The sequence below is a fragment of the Bufo gargarizans genome, chromosome 7 (assembly GCF_014858855.1).
Source record: "Bufo gargarizans isolate SCDJY-AF-19 chromosome 7, ASM1485885v1, whole genome shotgun sequence".
Lineage (NCBI taxonomy): Eukaryota > Metazoa > Chordata > Amphibia > Anura > Bufonidae > Bufo > Bufo gargarizans.
The window spans coordinates 174,906,395-174,920,022 of record NC_058086.1 but is presented as its reverse complement, the minus strand read 5'-3'; the positions used below and the strand labels follow the sequence as shown (position 1 = coordinate 174,920,022).

The following is a 13,628-nucleotide window of genomic DNA, read 5'->3' as shown; positions in this document are numbered from 1 at the left end:
AAGCTTCCATGTGAGAATTCTTCCAACTCTATCTATAAATTAAGGTAAGGGTCCTTCACAGATCCAAAATAAAACTGCAAGAGACAGGTCATGTCGCATTTTTTACAATACCACACTGTTGACCAGGAGGATTTCAGTCTTTCGCTTGGCTGGCATTTTTTATAAAGTGAAAAGTAGAAATAATGCCAACTGTAGGCTGCACACACTCTCACCGGAGCTGATGATTTTCTGAGGTCTCTGGATATAATAATTTATTTACGTCTATTGTATTACCTGTATTGTACCACTAGGTGGCACCACAGCTCTACATAAATCTCTGTTGTAAGCACTGGAAGCGCTGTATGCAATGCCTTCTACATCAAAGCAATATGTAACCTAGGGGTGTAACAAATAACCATGTGGCCCTACTCCACAATGACCACCTTATGCAGCAAATTCAGCATGTGAATTTTGGTCTCCCTAATGTACAGGAATAATGCAGTGATGTCACAAGACAAAGCTAATGATATGCAAAGTACACTCCTCAACATTAAAATTGCAAACCAAGAAGGACAAGCAGTAAGGTTATGCAAATCGAGGAAGTAACAGATGATCACATTTTTTAAGCACCTAGCTCCAATCCGTGGCTTGTGGGAGGGGCATAAAAGCCAGAGTGACAGCAAGGTTTTATAGCCACATAAAAAATTGGATCAAGTCGTGTGGGATGATTGTATGAAGCCTCGTGTTCGTGGACGTGCCAGTTATCGCCACTTGTCATAAACTGAGAGACCCTGGTTTATCCCTCCGGTAGATCACTACGTGCCAGGGCCGAGGTGTCAGCCCTGTCCTGGTGGTCGAGAAAACAATGATGAATTAGAATGATAGCAAGAGGTGCACAGAGGAGAACCTCTGCATGGATGGATCGCCTGATTAAAAGAATGGCCCGTAGTCAGTGGCGTGCTAAGGCGGGTGGGGGTGCGGACCGTACCGGGTGCCCGCTGTCAGGCGGGTGCCAGAGCCCAGAAGCAATGAGCTCTTCCATCAATACAGATGTAAGCGCCAGGAGCTGCGGTCCTGTCACTCATCTCCCCGCACTCCGTCTCTCCCGCACTGAATGATGAAGCAGAGACTTCTCCCTGCTCCACCATTCAGCCTGCAGACACAGATCGTGCTGCCGGCCTGTGTGGGCGGAGCCTGCAGCCCAGGAATCTGCTTAAGCTCCGCCCACGCAGTGCTGCAGAGCGATCTGTGTCTGCAGGGAAGAGGGAACTGTGAGCTTCAGGAACGGCGCAAGGTGAGGAGTTACTGTGTTCTTTTTTTGTTTGTTTGTTTGTTTTAACACAGAGGGCTTTACTACTGTGAAGTGGGCACAATAGGCATTTCTACCATGGAGAGGGCACAGGGGGCATTACTACTACAAAGGGGGCACAGAGGGAATTACTCCTATTAAGGGGGCACAGAGGGCATTACTACTATTAAGGGGGCAGAATGGGCATTACTACTATTAAGGGGGCAGAATGGGCATTACTACTGTGAAGTGGGCACAATAGGCATTTCTCCCATGGAGAGGGCACAGGGGGCATTACTACTACAAAGGGAGCACAGAGGGCATTACTCCTATTAAGGGGGCACAGAGGGTATTACTACTATTAAGGGGGCAGAATGGGCATTACTACTACGAAAGGGGCACAATGGGCATTACTACTATGAAGGGGGCAAATTGAGCATTACTATTATGAAGGGGGGACAATGGACATTATTGCTATGAAGGGGCACAGAGGGCATTACTACTCTGAAGGGGGCACAATGGGCACGACTACTATGAAGGTGGCACAGGGGGCATTACTACTGTTATAGGGGCAAAGTCAGTGCATAACTATTTTGATGGGGCACAGAGAGGGCATTACAACTGTGAAGGGGCATAGATAGGGCATTACTACTGTGAAAGGGGCACAATGAAAGCGTAACTACTGTGAAAGTTGTTCAGTGTGGGCATAACAACCGTGAGGGGGCACAATCTGGGCATAACTATCGTGAGGGAGCACATATCTGGACAAAATTACTGTGAAGGTTGTACAATGAGGGCAATACTACTGTGAGGGGGGTACAATATTTTTTAGTGGGGTGCCAGAGAAAGGACATGCCCCAGGTGCCAAACACTCTAGGCACGCCACTGCCCGTAGTGATCCATTCTATACTGCAAGTGACAGGCAATCATGGTGCACAGCCAGATGGCAATGGAGACTGGAATGGAGGTCTGTCCTCCTCAGCGATAAGTCCCACTTTTGTCTTGGATACAATGATAGCTGAAGATTGGTCTGGAGACCACATGGGCTACGCCATGAAGAGGCCTTCCCAAGGGAACATCATCACACTGGTCCTAAGGTAAGGACATCTCTCCAGAGTGTCCCAACAGGACGACACCAGGCTGCATGTTGCTCATGCTACTGCGAGCGGCCTGTATGGCCTAAACATGTCACCATGATCTGCAGAGTCTCCAGACTTGTCTCCCATCAAGCATATTTACTAAGACAGACATGTCAGGAGTGGCGACAGGTGGTGTTTAAAGCATTTTTCCGGATGCCACTATTTAAAGGGAACCCGTCATCATGAAAAGGTAGTGCAATCTGCAGGCCCCATGTTATAGAGCACGAGTAGCTGAGCTGATTGACATATAGCTTTTCCTTTTTGGTCCCTATGACACCGGCTGACCTGTTACATGTGCGCTTGGCAGCTGAAGGCATCTGTGTTGGTCCCATGTTCATATGTGTCCGCATTGCGGAGAAAATGAAGTTTTAATATATGCAAATGAGCCTCTAGGAGCAATGGAGGCGTTACCATTACACTTAGAGGCTCTGCTGACAGATGCCCTTCAAATCTTTGCTCTTTTTATGCGTTGGATTCATGTGGGCAGTGCCACTCAGCCTCCCCTGTAGTCTTAGTCCTGCAGTTGGCTATCATATCGCTGAGTGGCGCTGCCCACATGACTATGACTATGATGTATGTATAAATGACAAGTTTTTCTGAATCTTTTCCCACAGAACTATACATCAATCTGCTCAGCTCCTCCTGCTCTATAACATGGGGCCTGCAGCTTGCACTGCATTCCCATTAAAAAGTTAGGCAAATAACTGAAAACAAAAAAAATGAATTATTATTTTTTCTTTAAAAACTGAATGAAGACAATCCCAAGACGTTACCATTTGGTTTTCCATTTCATTGTAGGCCCCTATGACTGAACGTCCAGAAAAACCGCACAGCGCATAGTCCAGCGTTACACAATTCTTTACCATTTATTTTGGGGTCACAACCTGTACAACACAAACTAAAAGCCACTCGGATTTCAGAGAAACCTTTATTGCATTCATTATTCAAAATAGCATCAGAAAATCCGAAAGGGAGCCCCGGGGGCCCAGACTTGGTGCAAGAAACTAGACAAAAATAACATTTAACCTTGTCACAATCCACCGCGTTACTGGACGTTATGAGATTAGGAAAATAAAATCTCTGTTCATTTATTGCCCTCCTAGAATTAGGAAAAAAATTAATCAAGAGCATTATTTTGTGCGCAGACACAAAATGTCAAGTTTCCGGTGAACTTCGCGACTGCTTCTGTAGTAGGTGGAAGAAAAACATTAAACCAGCGACAAAAATAAATCTACAATTTTTTTTTTTTAGCAAAGCACAATGAATCATAAAAATACGATGGATACAACTGAATCCCCGGCCGAGGAGCTTCAATAGTCGTGATGGAAAATGTCCTAATGACTCTCCGATGTAAATGTAGGTGAACGTCATTAACTATGCAAAGCGCTATTAATTATTCAGGATCGGCTGAATCAACTACCGTACTCAACATGCTGGGATTATTCTCTACTAAAACTGTTAGATCCGTGAAGTGCATAAAAAAAACACACTATCAAAAAAACCTGAGTGATTCGTTTAGAATACCTGCTGGAAACGGCAAAGTCTGCAATTGGTTCCTAAGTGTCTTTTCAGTCTGTTCATCCGTTATGTGAGGCTATAACCTGCGCCAAATGAATCGTTCGCAGCGTGAGCCGATGTCATTAGTATGCAAGGCACCTGACTTCTTAACACCCTGAATGACATGTATACACTGCTCTGCCCCAGATCACTTCATCAGTCAGCTGCTAATGATCACGTTTCAGAGTAACAAAAAAAAATAAAAAGATCATATCTAAATACAATAAGCCACTTCCTAAAGGGGTTGTCCCATGAAAAATATTCTACAGTTTCCAAATCAGCAACTGGAACTGGATACTTTTGTAATCGCATGTCATTAAAAATTTTGGACAGCCACTGAGTGTTTGTTCTGTTTCTTATTTCTTTGTCCTGCTCACTGACATGGCCGCACATGCTCAGTTTTATCCTTCATCTTCCTCCTGAGCTGTGATAGGGAGAGCATGGACACGCCCCCTGAGCTGTGATAGGCAGATCATGGACACGCCCCCTGAGCTGCAGCAGAACAGACACTCCCATTGAGCTGCAGCAGATAAGACACTCCCCTTGAGCTGCCAGCTTGATGTAAATCTAAAATGGGGAGATCTCTGGATCCATGTGAGGGACAGGACTGGTTCTAGCTTTGTTAGAATGAGATTATTATGTACTATATGATTTTCTGATCTTCATTTTTTACATTAATCATGGGATAACACCTTTAACCAGGGGCGTAGCTAAAAGCTCATGGGCCCTGGTGCAAGAGTTCAGCTTGGGCCCCCGTCCCTCAGTGCTTGTTGGCAAGGGGCAGGGGAGCATGTAGCCTTCCTGCTGCCTGAGGCAAACATTGAAAGGGCACCCCCTCTTGCCAAATTCTTAACCTAACCCCTTCCCTCCAGCCAGAGGTGTAAATTGACCAGCATGCACTTTCTATAATGCCAGTGTCTTATGTGGCACAGGGGTCTTTGGGCCCCCTTAGGCTCCTGGGCCCGGTAGCGACTGCTACCTCTGCACCCCCTATAGCTATGCCCCTGCCTTTAACTGTAAGAATACTGTACTGTTGCTGACACCCATGGATAGGTTAGCAAATCATTTTAGAAGAACAAGCCTTGGTAACGTGTAGGTTTAGCTGGTCGTTTGACCCCTTCAATCTCTCCAGGAAAAAGGGGGAGGTTGAAGGGAGGAGTATTTTCATGTAGGCTCAGGACTGCTGAGTCTGGGTGCCATAGGCATGCCACGTACAGCCCTACCGTAATATAAACACCTAATTACCATTTCCAGCTTAGGGTGGTGCCACACTGTGTTTTTTGGCTGTGTTTTTTTCCTTTAGAGAAATATATGGGACAATGCCTAAAAATGCTGCGATTTGAAGAAAATATCACCAAGGGACAAAAAAAATAAATGCAGGAAACTCGTAAAATGCCGCTACAAAAAACACAGCATTTGGAGGGTGTTGTATAATTTCCTACTGGCTAACATGTAACCACTCGCTTGGCCCAAAAATTAAAATGCTGCTAAAAATGTGACATTATTGAAAATAAAATAAAGTGTGAAAGCACTCTTTCTTAGGCTGTTTTATTGGATCAGACCAGTTAAATAGGCATAGGGGTTGGAAAGTGGAAAGCAAATGCTCAGATTTTGGCTAACCTTCCAGTTGCCGTAAACTTCTATCTTCACATTATAGTCACGTATTCAGCATGAATGCAGCGTATGTGGGACCCTCACCGCAAGGCTTTCCTAATACTTCACATTTCTTTCACATTTAGTTTGCACCAAATAAAAAGCAGCTTTCAAGGGAAGTAGATGAAGCAATAATAGGAAACAGTCTGAACGTGAAAAGGTGATTTCTGTTAAGCCGGATATTCTTTAAAATAGATTCACCTGTTCCACCCAAACTACAAAGGCCATAGGTTACGGAGAATCTATCAGGATAGAGCAGCATCCCTTTGTATGGACAACAGTCCAATCCCCCTTTACAGTTCTGCTGAACTGAACTTAAATCATCACACAACCCTATAGTGAACGAAGCTCCACACAACCACATGGTGATAGACGCTCCACACAACCACATGGTTAACGAAGCTCCACACAACCACATGGTTAACGAAGCTCCACACAACCACATGGTGATCGAAGCTCCACACAACCACATGGTGATAGAAGCTCCACACAACCACATGGTGATAGACGCTCCACACAACCACATGGTGATAGACGCTCCACACAACCACATGGTGATAGACGCTCCACACAACCACATGGTGATAGACGCTTCACACAACCACATGGTGATAGACGCTCCACACAACCACATGGTGATAGACGCTCCACACAACCACATGGTGATAGACGCTCCACACAACCACATGGTGATAGACGCTCCACACAACCACATGGTGATAGACGCTCCACACAACCACATGGTGATAGACGCTCCACACAACCACATGGTGATAGACGCTCCACACAACCACATGGTGCTCTAAGCTCCATACAATAACATGGTGCTCTAACCACATGGTGATCTAAGCTCCATGGAACCCTATGGTGATATGAGCTCTATACAAATGGGGATCTAAGCTCCATACCACCCCATAGTGCTCTAAGCTACATCAAACCACATGATGCTATAATGCATAGTGCTTTATGCTCCATACCAACCCACAGAGCTCCAAACTCCATACAACCACATGGTAATAGAAACTGTATACAAACAAATTATGCTGTATGCTCCATAGTGCCCCATGGTGTTCTAAACTCCATACAACCCCATGGTGATCTAAGCTTCATAGAAACCTATGATGATATAAGCTCCTTTTAGGAACAATGGGAAGCCCAAGGCTGCAGTCATTTTTTAGCCATCAGAAACCAACTTTCCTAATATTAGGACTGTGCCCCAAATATGGATTTAGTAAGAATATTTTAGTATTATAGGGCACTGTTGCTCTAATAGCTAGTGCAAAATCTATCTTTCTTCAGGGAAACCCTACTTGCAGATCCATAATCCCATATACTAAACCATAGTACTGTTCGGCAGCAGTAAAAATGCCCATTACAAGGAAATCTTTCCCCCACACATCCAGCACATCAGATGAAACAATTATCACCATAAAATGTAATAAGATAATAACGGAAAAGGTATTGAGACGTGTAAATGCTTAAAGATCATGATCACAAAGCAACGACACAATTATATCTCTTTGTACTGAATGTATAAGATTAGAGGATGACTCAATATTTCCACAGGATCAGAACAATCGAAAGTCAAGTAAAAATAGTAACATTTTTTTTTTTTTTTGCTATATTTTATCAATTTTTTTTTTTTTGCAAAGTTTTTGGCAGATATTGTTTTAGAACTTTACTGTCAGCAATGTATTATATGCATTGTTAAAGGGCATCTGTCAGCAGTTTTGTCCCTATGACACTGGCTGACCTGTTACATGTGCGCTTGGCAGCTGAAGGCATCTGTGTTGGTTCCATGTTGATATGTGCCCACATTGCTGAGAGAAATAAAGTTTTAATATATGTAAATGAGCCTCTAGGAGCAACGGGGGCATTGCCATTACACTTAGAGGCTCTGCTCTCTCTGCAACTGCTGCGCCCACTGCACTTTAATTAACAGGGTCAGGGGTTATGATGTTTTCACTGCCTAGCCATGTCGATCAAAATGCAGTGGGCGTGGAAGTTGCAGAGAGTGCAGAGCCTCTAACTGTAATGGTGACGCCCTCGTTGCTCCTAGAGGCTCATTAGCATATATTAAAACTTCATTTCTCTCAGCAATGCGGGCAAATATGAACATGGGACCAACACAGATGCCTTCAGCTGCCAAGCGCACATGTAACAGGTCAGCCAGTGTCATAGGTACAAAACTGCTGACAGATGCCCTTTAATATCTCTCTCAAACATGCACATTGATCAAATGAATTCCCTGCATGCAGATATCTGCAATTTTGTTTGGAAGAAAATGGTCATTTTTATTCCAAATTTGTTACACATATTGTTAGTGTTCATTGAACTTTCCTCTAATCTAATGGAAACTTGTACTATGATTAGCAGCCTTCAGCCTGAAATTCATCAGTGGTTGGTGAGACGTCCTCTGGTCCTCAGACCCCTAAGCACTCTTGGCACTGGCTCTTCCTATTTGGCCTCATGCACACGACCGTGCAGTTTTTTGCGGTCCGCAAAACGGACAAGAATAGGACAGGTTATATTTTTTTTGCGGGGCCACAGAACGCTGCAACGGATGCGGACAGCACACAGAGTGCTGTCCGCATCTTTTGCGGCCCCATTGAAGTGAATGGGTAGGCACCCGAGCCGCAAAAAATGCAGCTCGGATGCGGAGCACAAAAACGGTCGTGTGCATGAGGCCTTTCTATGGAAAACAAGACAATGATGGATTCTCCATCACAAATTAGTGTACTGATGTAATGCTTCTGATCAGAAACACTTGGTATCTCTGAAATGCTAGCCTTGTGTATGGATCACTTTATACGAGTCCAGTCTATGATTATAATAGAAAGATATTTACACTGTTTTCATACAGTTGCAGAATGCGGGAATACAAGCCTCACGCGCTGGTAAAGACTGTTAAATGGGCTCTGCAGTTTTTTTAAACTGATGATCTATCCCCTGGATAGATCATCAGCATCTGATCGGCGAGGGTCCAAAACCCGGGACCAACGCCGATCAGCTGTTTGAGAAGGCAGCAGTGCTCCAGGAGCGCCGCAACCTTCTTTCTGTTTCCCTCAGGCCCAGTGACGTCATGACTAGTATCACTGGCCACGACTACATACAGCTAATCAGCGGGGGTCCTGGGTGTCGGACCTCCACCGATCAGATGCTGATGATCTATTCAGAGGATAGATCATCAGTTTAAAATAACTGCAGAACCCCTTTAAATGAACGTAAAAGGAGATGCAGAACAGGTGTTTGACATGACTTTGTTACTTTTAGCTCAGACCATGGAGGTTGCATCGATGAAGAATTGCTGAGGACAGCATAAGAAACTTAGGCCGGGCACATTTATATGCGTTGATGGGTGCCAGCTGGCAGAAATACTCTTCAGCAAAGGAAAAATCATGCAAATTGGTGCCTACACTGCGACCTTATGAAAACTAAAAAATAAATAAAAGTAATTTGGATTTAAAAAAAAGACTCGCAAGTCAATATTTAATAGAAATTATGAAGGTATCAAACTGTATTTAAAATTAAAAAGACGCCCTTCCTTTTAACCCCTTCCAAATTCTGCTGCAGTGATCTGCAAACAGCATGAACCAGCGGAATAAACGTTACAATTTGATCTTTCTGGAAATAGATACAAGCGGAAAACCAACAGACATAAAACAACAACTGCTGCCGTCTAGGGCATACCATCGTTTCCCCCTTTGTGGAGTAAATGTAAAGTTAAAGGGGTTGTGCAATGCTACAGTATTGATGACCTATCCTCAGGATGGTCAATCAATGCCTGATCGCCTGACTCCCAGAATCCCCGCTGAAACGGTAGCTGCACTCGTGCAAGCGCTGCCTCTGCTCTGAAATTACCTGCCCGTTGTCTCGCTTGCAGAGGCGGCGCATCGTAATTACAAACGAGAGGATTTTGAAGCAGCATTCGCACAAGCGCAGGACACTCGCCAATCTGATATTGATGACCTATCCTGAGGATAGGTCATTAATATTGTAGCACTGCACAGCCCCTTTAAGGTTCAACATTGATAAACTGCCACCTGTATATTAGGGGAATTATATATACTGCAAATACTTCTAGATCCTAAACTGTTCCATTTACAAGCAAGAGTGATTTGTATAACAGCAGAAACGGAGCTTTCGGGAAAAAAAAATTATTGGCTGCTCTACCTGGTGCCATCAACAGCGCCTGTAGCTTGTCAATGGAAATACCAGCACAGCACAGTATTCTGCTAAGCCTTTGCTCATAATGCTTTTACAGTGCACATTTTGCGCATGAGCAGGAGAGCTCCCAGCGCATATGTCAGACATTTCCATTTCGTCACCCACCCAACAGAAAGTGTCCATTTGGCTGCAGCCGGGCTTGAATACATTAGTATGCCGGAGAGACAGCTTGCAAAAAAACAAAAGCAAAACTATTTTTTAACATTGGGACATAAGGACAACGTATGGATACTATTGTGGGAAAAAAGGTATAACTCCAACAAAAGCAGAGCCTAAAATAAATTGGGCTTTCCTCATCTTTGATCCCTTTTCAATTTAGATGGCTCTTGCTTGTAAAAGGAGCTATTCAGGTACCAGAAGTTAGAGAACTGTCGTATATGCAACCCAAGAAAAGGTTCACTTAGTAATAATCCAAACTTTACAAATGCTTTTAACTTCTTAGGTGGCAATTTCAAACCTATTCTTACCTAACAAATAGAAGATGAAGTCAAGACTAGAATTGTAAATTACATCATTTTAAGTTAGGCCCGCCCATGAGGAACTTAGACTCACAGCAATAAATGATTACACCAAACGTGTGCGTTTGCCAACTCACAAACTGCTTACATTATTTATATCCAAATATTCTCTCCAAACCCCTTTTACTTCCTAATAATCTCACTGTGGCTGTGCCCTGTTCCCTTTGTCTTCCCTTTTTGAAGTATTTCCAAAGTCTGACATTGATTCAAATAATATTTTTCTACAACTTTCAAATACATTTTACAAAATCATTGCGAGACATCTCGAGGAACCTCAAATTACCGGTATGCTGCAAATCTCAAGCACCAGTGAATATTACTGATTATTCAAGGACTTGTAACTCATTAACCACCATGGTAACTTTTAAAGAGGACATGTCACAGGATGTTTTTTCTAAATTGAATACCTTCATCTCTAGTCCACATCTAGCAGATACCATTGAGCTTGTTTTTTTTTTTTTTTTTTTTTTTTTAGACCGTCTCCTCCATTGCGCTGCTATGCCCCCTATTGTGGCGCCTAATATGCTAATGAGTAGCAAAGGTACAGTGAGGGCCGGGGGGAGACCTCTTCTCTTCTCAGTGGGTGTATTCTTCTCCCTGTCTGTGACGCTGTCCAATCGCTTCAGGACGCTTCACAGCCAGGGAGAAGACAAGGTGTTCTTGCAAAACTTGGTAAAGCTCATGAGAACAGGATATCTAAGCGAGTATAGTATTCTCTTAAGTAGCCTGTTCCTACAAAATGTACCAAATCTCGCAATAACGGCTCAGTCCCGAAGCGATTGGACAGCGTCACAGACAGGGGGAAGAATACACCCACTGGGAACAGCAGAGGTTTCCTCCTCCCTGTACTGATTGGCATAGTAGGCATCAGAACAGAGCAGGTGCCATGGCGGCACAATGTAGGGGCCAATCTGAAAAAAAACAGTGTAATGTCGTCTGCTGGAGGCAGACTACAGATGAAAGTATTAGCTTTAGAAAAAAAAAAAATCACGTGACAGGTCCTCTTTTGAGTAGGACATCATTAACACTTAAAGACTTGCAGGGGCGGATTGACCATAGACCTTACAGGGAAATTTCCCAGTGGGCCGACTGAGCCCTCCTCATGGCCAGCCAGTGGAAGTTTTTGGGGATGTATTTTGTGATGGACTGTGGTATTTAGCTCTGTTGGGGTGGTATAATGTGCCACAATATGTTATTGCTGGCCCTGCTTTCCATCCATTCGGACCTGACTACAAAACGGGGCCACTTTTAGTATTTTTTTTTCCAGGGCCACTTTAAGTTCCCAGTCCGCCCCTGAAGGCTTGAGTTGTCGACAAGGATGACATTTATATGCCGCTAATCCTTGCATTGGATTAATATGACAGCAGCGGAGACCCTAGCTAGGCCCTATCCGCTTCAGATTTGGGAGATCGCCTCTCCTGTACACCTTTCAGATCAAAAGGAGGATTAGTTCAAAGCACAAGGCAGATGGAATTGCCCCCCTTTCGCATATCACCCACCATCCGATCCTCCTTTGGTTCTAAAAAGATCTACAAAACAGCAGATCTCCAAAATGTTATGTGCAAGGGGTTGTAGGCCCTTGCCAAAACCTTTCAAAATTAGCAAAAAAATATATATAAAAATTTAAAAAACTGTGTCTTTCCTGCCAACCAACCTCTATTTTAGTATATAAGAAGTACTGTATATGGTGGTCACTGAGTGTCGAGATGCAGACTGCGTTTTAGAGCGGATCTCAAAGGGGTTATCCAGCCACTAACATTTTTTTTTAAAGGGCTACACATGATGTAAAATAATAAAACAAGTCTGTTCTCATCCTACTGATCTTCTGCCAATCCCGTTCCAATGCTTCTCAGTCCCCTGCCAGCTCTGTTTTCTGGTCCCTCTGGACAGATTAGCTGAGCAGTCATTTTCTGCGCGTTGAGAGGGACCAGGTGGCAGAATGGGCGCGGCCGGGGATCAGTAAGGCGAGTACTGTGTTGACTTTGATTTTACACCACACAAAGCCTTTTTTTTATTTAAAACAAAAACCCTTTCAGTTTCCTACTGAGTTATATTCTGGAACTCTACAGTAGCGATGAAATAACCAGAAAATAAGTTCTTGCTCTTTGGAACAGTGTTTGTGGAAGTGCCGGGTGAGAATATGAAGGATGGACACAACGAGGTGACGTAATTATGGAAGTTCCTTAAAATACATTTTATGTCTGGGAGAGAAAAAAAAAACATGCAAGTCTTGGCAGAGCCTGCAACATCTGAAGGATGGAAGACATGAGAAAGGCCGTTGCTTCTATTCTGCTTTCCCATTTTTCTGAGTTTTGGTCAATGCACCATCAGGGTGGTACAGGACTTTGTAACATCCCTTTGTGATTTTCATCATCCACATAACGTTCATTATATCCAGGGAGATGCTGGAAATGATCCAGGCGCACTGCGCGCCAAAGCCCAGTCTGTGAAACGCCTCTGTGCCAAAGGTAGAAAAGACACGCCTGTAATAGGTGGGTATGACGGCTATCCTAACAATGAAGAAGACGATTGTCATCAAGACTCCATTCACCATGTTAGGCAGGGAGTGCTTGGAGTATCCCAGAACTTCGAAGAACCACCTGCAAAACTCAATAGATAACGTTAATGATCGACAATGCCAGGCGTTAAACCACAGAGTACTGTAGTCATACATTCCACTGCTGGGATCTAAGCACAATATCTCAATTGGCCAAAATGATATGTAAAAAAAAAAAAAAAAAGATAGGGGTGAAACTCGAAAAATTAGAATATTGTGCAAAAGTTCATTTATTTCAGTAATGCAACTTAAAAGGTGAAACTAACATATGAGACTCATTACATGCAAAGCGAGATATTACAAGCCTTTATTTGTTATAATTTGGATGATTATGGCTTACAGCTTATCAAACCCCAAAGTCTCAATCTCAAAAAATTTGAATATTGTGAAAAGGTTCAATATTCTAGGCTCAAAGTGTCGCACTCTCGTCAGCTAATTAATCCCTACCCCTGAGCAAAGGGTTCCTGAGCCTTTAAATTGTCTCTCAGTCTGGTTCAGTAGGAATCACAATCATGGGAAAGACTGCTGACCTGACAGTTGGGCCTCCTTCACACGAGCGAGTATTCTGCACAGGTGCAATGCATGATGCGAACGCATTGCGCCCGCACGGAATCTGGATCCAGTTTATTTCAACGGGGCTGTGTACATGTTCGTTGGTTTTCACGCATCACTTGTGCGTTGCGTGAAAATCGCAGCATGCTCTATATTCA

General features: G+C 43.7%; 1 protein-coding gene across 2 annotated transcripts in view; it reads right to left on the bottom strand.

Annotated features, from left to right (window-relative positions):
- Window positions 1–10,926: 10,926 nt before the first annotated feature.
- The window catches only part of TLCD4 (TLC domain containing 4), a 62,217-nt gene continuing 59,515 nt past the window's right edge, over window positions 10,927–13,628 (bottom strand). For both annotated transcript variants that reach the window (XM_044300500.1, XM_044300499.1), the window contains exon 7: window positions 10,927–12,961. In XM_044300500.1, coding sequence (XP_044156435.1) covers window positions 12,646–12,961 — 316 coding nt within the window. In that variant the 3' untranslated portion in view covers window positions 10,927–12,645. The remainder of the gene's footprint in view (window positions 12,962–13,628) is intronic.